Source organism: Anguilla rostrata, chromosome 15 (genome assembly GCF_018555375.3).
Source record: "Anguilla rostrata isolate EN2019 chromosome 15, ASM1855537v3, whole genome shotgun sequence".
NCBI classification, from domain to species: domain Eukaryota; kingdom Metazoa; phylum Chordata; class Actinopteri; order Anguilliformes; family Anguillidae; genus Anguilla; species Anguilla rostrata.
The window spans coordinates 34,462,439-34,469,938 of record NC_057947.1 but is presented as its reverse complement, the minus strand read 5'-3'; the positions used below and the strand labels follow the sequence as shown (position 1 = coordinate 34,469,938).

General features: G+C 51.7%; 1 protein-coding gene across 1 annotated transcript in view; it reads left to right on the top strand.

Annotated features, from left to right (window-relative positions):
• LOC135240365 (unconventional myosin-X-like) overlaps positions 1 to 7,500 on the top strand; it is a 91,865-nt gene that overhangs the window by 49,671 nt on the left and 34,694 nt on the right. Inside the window, 9 exon segments of the mRNA XM_064309747.1 lie at positions 437 to 450; positions 676 to 760; positions 1,128 to 1,231; positions 1,732 to 1,861; positions 2,414 to 2,532; positions 4,327 to 4,473; positions 4,582 to 4,682; positions 5,873 to 5,939; positions 6,297 to 6,389. Of these exon segments, the coding sequence (XP_064165817.1) occupies positions 437 to 450; positions 676 to 760; positions 1,128 to 1,231; positions 1,732 to 1,861; positions 2,414 to 2,532; positions 4,327 to 4,473; positions 4,582 to 4,682; positions 5,873 to 5,939; positions 6,297 to 6,389 (860 nt within the window).

The following is a 7,500-nucleotide window of genomic DNA, read 5'->3' as shown; positions in this document are numbered from 1 at the left end:
CACACATACACGCACACCACCACACTGTACCACACACACACACACACGTACACACACACACATACACGCTATACACACACACTATAAACACACACACGCACACACACATGCACACACGCATACACACACTATACACACACATACAAACACACGTATACACACACACTATAAATATACACACACACACACAAACACTATACACACACACTATAAACACACATGCACACACACTATAAATATACACACTACACACATGCACACACACACATATAAAATACACACACACAAGCACACATACACAGGCGCACACACACTATACTCACACACACACTCATTTGCCATTTAAACTTAAGCTGTACCGCAAATACCCAAATGACTAGTTGATACATTTAAAGACCTGCATATGATTCCTGGTTCCTTAACCCCTTGTCTTCAGATTTGCTTGAAAAGGTAACGTTTGGGGTCCAGAGAGCTGCAGTTCCTCTCACCCTGCACTGGCATCACAACAGTTTACCTGCTTACAATAATCCTGGAAACCGTAGAGTGGAGGATGAGCTTACCTGAGGTTTTTGGCTTGGGGTGACAGGTCATCCTGCTTTGCTACGACACAGGGGTGTGTGTTTCCTCGCACCCCAGACTCAAAATTGTCCCTTTTGATTTTAATTTCTGTTCCAGAACCGGGTCGTGAGACAGAACCCTGGGGAACGGAACTACCACATCTTCTACGCGCTGCTCGCCGGAGCGGACAGCGAGCACAGAGGTGGGTTCCACTGAGGGCGCCCCCTGCAGGAGTGGGGGACTTTGGCAGCCTGAGCCAAAAATCTAGACTCCGGGCCGGATATGCGCTGCTTCCTGCCGTTTTTTTTGTACCAGATCCAGCCCAAAGTCACGTGCAATCTGGGAAACAAACTAAAAGAAAATAACCAGACCTTGGTTCTAGGAAAAAGAAAAACCTTTGAAACACACATTTTTAGATCTACCCACAATGGGGAGGAAATTCACAGTGTCGCTGATAGAGAGAGCGTTCCTGTTAGCGTTCGTACGTTCAGCTCCTACCCCTCCCCCGCTGTGCAATGGAAATGTTCTGGCAGTCTGGTGACGGGTGACCCTCGCACGTCTCTTTGCAGAGCTGTACTTCCTGACAGAGCCGGAGTCCTACCACTACCTCAGCCAGTCCGGCTGCATGAGGGACAAGAGCCTGGACGACAAGCAGCTGTTTGACAGCGTCATGGTGAGGACCAATCACAGTCTGAGCACGGTCACCCTGGTTACAGTGTAGCCATGAGAGTGAACGGCATATAAGGGTGCCACTTCCACATGTTTGCTAAACCTTAGCATCTAGAAACAAGGGCATGGGAGTGTTAGAAATGAACTTGCGGGTGTTTTAAAATGTAGCCACCAGAGGGCGCCTTGAACAAAGATTCTGCACATTTCACACTGTACACTAGAAGTATGTATGTAGGTGTAGGCCCTGCCATGCATGTTTTTCTTTAATGAAGGCAGGCTCAGCTGGCTACCATCTGAAGTGAATGGTAATTAAAAATGAGTCTACAAAAATAAAAATAAATTATTTTTGTTATCCTGTATGAAGTTGTTTTATGTTCCACTAAAGCTGAAAGCTCCAAGGTACCCTCAGATTATTGGGGCGGTGTGAGTAATGCCTGGGATGGTGATGGTGGGTGAGTGCGTTCCCCTCTCACGGTACCCCCCCTCCCTCCTCCCCCCCCACAGGAGGCTCTGAAGGTGATGGAGTTCACGGAAGAGGAGATCCGAGACGTCTTCAAGCTGCTGTCTGCGGTCCTGCAGATGGGCAACATCGAGTTCATGACTGCAGGGGGGGCCCAGGTCACCACCAAGGGAGGTGAGTGTGCTGTCACTGCTCACACGGGGGGGGAGCGCTGTCACTGCTCAACGGCGGGGGGGGGGGGGAAGAGCACGGTCACTGCTCATTGCTATGGTGTGTGTTGTGTAATGTGTGTGAGTACGTGTGTGAGTGTATGAGTGTGTGTGTGTGCACAGTGTGTCTGTAAAGTGTGTTTGTATCTCAAGGTTCTGACCCTAATGCTGTGCTCTTGTGTGTGCGAGTGCGTGTGTGTGTGCATGTGCATGTATGTGTGCATGTGTGAGTGTGTGTGTGTGTGTGTGTGTGTGTGTGTGTGTGTGTGTGTGTGTGTATGTGTGAGTGTGTATCTGTATGTGCGTGTGTGTGTGCATGTGCGTGTATGTGTGTGTGTGTGTGTGTGTGTGTGTGTGTATGTGTGTGTGTGTGTGTGTGTGTGTGTGTGTGTGTGTGTGTTGTGTGTGCGTGTGTGTGTGTGTGTGTGTATGTGTGTGTGAGTGAGTGTGTGTGTCTGTGCAGTGTGTCTGTATCTCATGGTTCTGACCCTAATGCCGTGCTCCTGTGTGTTGGCAGCGGTCAGCATTGTGAGTGACCTGTTGGGCCTGGACTCCTTCCAGCTGTCTGAGGTTCTGACCCAGCGCTCCCTCATCCTCCGGGGGGAGGAGATCTGTTCCCCCCTAACAGTGGAGCAGGTAGGGTCAGGTGCACCTGTCACATCCCAAACACGCCCTGACATGACCTCCGACACCCCCACACACAGCCAGCACCCTCACACACAGTGTACCAGCGACCCAGCAGTGGTTATGGTCCACATCCCCACTCTATTCAAGCAAGGAAAGTGAAGACGCCGTCTCTTTTAAACCCCCCCCCCCCCCCCACCTGCAGCAGGGATCGCTGTGCGTGACTCAGTCCCATTTCCTGTTGTGTTTTTTTTGTTTGTTCCCGCGCAGTCGCTGAGCGATAAGGATCTGCGGCTGAACGCACAATAGAGGCGAAGCCTGAGCCGGCCGCCATCGCGTTCCCCTGTCTGACGCGGCGTAGTCGAACGGGGGGGGGGGGGGGGGGGGTAAGCCTCTGTCAAACTGCTCGCTGTCCTGTTTTTATTACCCTCCCGTACAGGGCGTGTAAAATACACTTGTATACACTGCCACTTGCTAACATGGGCTTCGACTTTTATGCACCAATTGACAAACAGTTCCCACACAATCACATGCCCTGTGTTAATTCAGCTCTAACGCAGTGCATAATAGAGTCTAAGAGGGACTATATTTACTTTATTGAGAGTTGATTTAACACTGAATATTTTTACTGTGCAATCACCAAAATGGCTGAGAGAAGCTGCATTGGTACTGAGAGAAAAGAGCATGCGTCAGAGGACGGGTGCTGATTGGCTCCCGGGGTTCAGCGCATGCAGCGGGGGGTGCCAGAGTTTCCACGTCTCCCTCGTCGCCGGGGCAGAGCAGACACGTCTGTAAACCGCGCGTCAGAGCGGAACAACGACGGCTCTGTCCCGCCGCGTTCGCGGGGGTTCCGCCGGCCCACGGCGTCCAGTGAGGCACGGCGAGCGTGCGGAACGCTCCCCGACCCCCCCCCCCTCACCCGCCCCCCCAACCCCCGCTGACCCGTCTCTGCCCTGACTGTACCGTGCCTGTGTCCCAAACACGTCACAAAACACAAGAAATCTTTTCATGACAAAACAAAAAAAAAACAAAGAACAACAATGGCCGCTCTGTAGGACGCGGTGGAGAGCGGCCCTCTCTTAATGGGGTGCATTATTCCCAACACGATCGCTCCTCGTGCTCCTCCTGGAATCGACTCGTCCCCCCCCCCGCACCCCGCGCCCCGCGCCCTGCTCCCCGCGACCCGCAGACAAACAGGCATTCTTTCGGGCGCTCAGACCCATCGCCGCTGTTCAGGGCGAGACGCGGAGCAAGGGATGATGGGTCGTCCGCATCACGCTGCTCTGGAGCGGAGCGGCCTGACCTGGGGCCTCTCCGTCTGTCCCCATGACGCTGTGCCCTGGCCCAGCGCTTTAACATCTACTCTCTTATATCATGTCATGATCAGTGTGATTTGTTATGTTGAGGTATCCTCTTTGCAGTGAGTAAATGTTTGCGCAGATGAAAGCATTGGAGATCATTTGTGATGTTCCTCTCTTCATTGGTGTACTACTTCACTTCTTTCGTAAGCCCAACAGCCCCCTACTGACATTTGGTCTTTGAGCTTTGGAGTACAACTGAAATCAAAAATTTTTAAATTCTCTGTGCGCTAACCCCGCGAGGCTGTGCGCTAACCCCGCGAGGCTGTGCGCTAACCCGCGAGGCTGTGCGCTAACCCCGCGAGGCTGTGCGCTAACCCGCGAGGCTGTGCGCTAGCGCCGCGAGGCTGTGCGCTAGCGCCGCTAGGCTGTGCGCTAACCCCGCGGGGCTGTGCGCTAACCCCGTGAGGCTGTGCGCTAACCCTGCGTTCTCGTTTGGGGTTCGCAGGCGGTGGACTCCCGTGACTCGGTCGCCATGGCGCTGTACTCCCAGTGCTTCTCCTGGATCATCATGCGGATCAACCAGAAGATCAAGGGCAAGGACAACTTCAAGTCCATCGGCATCCTGGACATCTTCGGCTTCGAGAACTTTGAGGTGAGGCGGTCGCTCAGAGGTCCCGGTCAGAGTCAGACTCGCCCAGCGGAGCGCGCTCTGTGAGTGCCTAACCGCCCCGTCTACCTGTGCCCCCCCCCACCACCCCAGGTGAACCGATTTGAGCAGTTCAACATCAACTACGCCAACGAGAAGCTGCAGGAGTACTTCAACAAGCACATCTTCTCCCTGGAGCAGCTGGAGTACAACAGGTATGGTCCCCTGAGGGAGAGAGAGAGAGAGAGAGAGAGAGAGAGCAAGGATTCATGGGTAAAGAGCAAGGGCTCATGGGTAAATAGTGAGGGGTCATGGGTAAAGAGTGAGGGCTTATGGGTAAAGAGAAAGGGCTTATGGGTAAAGAGCAAGGGCTCATGGGTAAAGAGTGAGGGCTCATGGGTAAAGAGAAAGGGCTTATGGGTAAAGAGCAAGGGCTCATGGGTAAAGAGTGAGGGCTCATGGGTAAAGAGCGAGGGCTCATGGGTAAAGAGCGAGGGTTTGTGGGTAAAGAACGAGGGCTCGTGGGTAAAGAGTGAGGGCTCGTGGGTAAAGAGCGAGGGCTCGTGGGTAAAGAGCGAGGGCTTATGGGTAAAGAGCGAGGGCTCATGGGTAAAGAACGAGGGCTCATGGGTAAATAGTGAGGGGTCATGGGTAAAGAGCGAGGGCTCATGGGTAAAGAGCGAGGGTTTGTGGGTAAAGAACGAGGGCTCGTGGGTAAATAGTGAGGGGTCATGGGTAAAGAGCGAGGGCTCGTGGGTAAAGAGCGAGGGCTTATGGGTAAAGAGCGAGGGCTCATGGGTAAAGAGCGAGGGCTCATGGGTAAAGAGCGAGGGCTCATGGGTAAAGAGTGAGGGCTTATGGGTAAAGAGTGAGGGCTCATGGGTAAAGAGCGAGGGCTTATGGGTAAAGAGCGAGGGCTTATGGGTAAAGAGCGAGGGCTCATGGGTAAAGAGCGAGAGCTCATGGGTAAAGAGCGAGGGAGTGAAGAGGAGGACAGGCCGGGCGTGAACTCCGGGCTGCATAGCGGGTCTTGCATGCGGACAGAAGGAGAGACGGCGTAGAAACTACATTCTCAGACTGTTGTGTTCGCGTGTTTGGAATCTGATTACTGGAGGGAGCCAGGAGGACACAGCTCATTACATCAGATGAATGGCGGAACAAAAGGGCTATTGTGGTTCCTGCACTTTGCGTTTGCGTGTTTGGATATGATAGCTTAGGTGTTTGTGTGTCTGGGTATTTTATGGGTGTGTACACGTGTTGACGTGTGTGTGTGTATGTGTGTGTGTGTATGCACATGTACATATGTTTTTGCCTGTGTGTGTGCGTGCATGTGTGTGTGTACCCTGTGTGTGTGTGTGAGTGTGTGTATGCGTTTGTGCTAAAGAATCTCCTGTTTATTCTACAGAGAGGGGATAAACTGGGAGGCCATTGATTGGATGGATAACGCGGAGTGTCTGGACCTCATTGAGAAGGTACTGCTCCAGCTCAGAGCCCACAGTGAAAGCACTGAGAGACCACACTGAAACTAGCACGCGCACCGACAATGACACTAACTGTGATTACGTATGTATGTGTGTGCATGTATCTCTGTTTATTGTAATATCTCTATTGGTATTGTATCTGATATAATTAGCTATCATTACATGTAGTGCTGGTAGTAGTGGTTAAAAAAAAGATTCAGGATCTCACTCAATTTCTGCATTAGTAAAATGAGTGAAAAACTTGAATGTTGGGATTTGTAGTTCAGAGGGATTTTGTGTAGTTTTCTGGGTGCCAGTGGGGAAAGGGCCCTGCTGAGCTGAGAGGATCTGTCTGATTTTGTCCTGCAGAAACTGGGCATGCTGGCGCTCATCAACGAGGAGAGCCGCTTCCCCAAGGGCACCGACTACACCCTGCTGGAGAAACTACACAGCCGACACGCTGTGAGTACATACACACGCACACACACACACACACATGCACTTACTGTACACACACACACACGCACACATACTTACTGTACATACACACACACGCACACACACACACACACATGCACTTACTGTACACACACACTCGCACACACACACACATACTTACTGTACATACACACACACTGTACACACGCAGTATACACACACACACGCACACACACATGCACTTACTGTACACACACACACACACACACACATGCACTTACTGTACACACACACACACACGCACACATACTTACTGTACATACACACACACGCACACATACTTACTGTACACACACACACGCACACATACTTACTGTACATAAACACACACACACACACGTATACACACACACTGTACACATGCAGTATACACGCACGCATGCACACTGTACACACGCACTCACTTACTGTACACACACACACACTCACACACACTTACTGTACTCACACACACACTGTACATGCACCACACACTTACAATGTACACATATACACACACACACACACACACGTATACACACACACACACATATACTGTACACACACACACTGAAACAGTGTGGAGAGTAGATGATCAGACCGCAGTGGGTTAACTGTTCTCTGGGCTGCTGAATGGTTTCTCTTGTGGCACCCAGAGTAATCCCCCCCCCCCCACACGCCCCCGCCCCCTCCCCCCCGGCCCTCTCACACGCACACGCACAATGGTGAAATCTGATCGGCCGCACCTCAGCTGCGATGAACACAGTGTGTGGGAGAGCTGTGTGTGTGTATGTGTGTGTATGTACAGTGTGTGTGTGCCTGTGTGTGTGTGTACAGTGTGTGTGTGCGTGTGTGTATGTACAGTGTATGTGTGGTGTTGTACGTGTGTATGTGCGTGTATGTGTGTGTATGTACAGTGTGTGAGTGTTTTATGTACAGTGTGTGTGTGTGTGTGTGTGTTGTACAGTGTGTGTGTGGTGTGTGTACAGTGTGTGTGTACGTGTGTATGTACAGTGTGTGTGTGTGTGTTGTGTGTATGTACAGTGTGTGTGTGTGTGTGTGTATGTACAGTGTGTGTATGTGTGTATGTACAGTG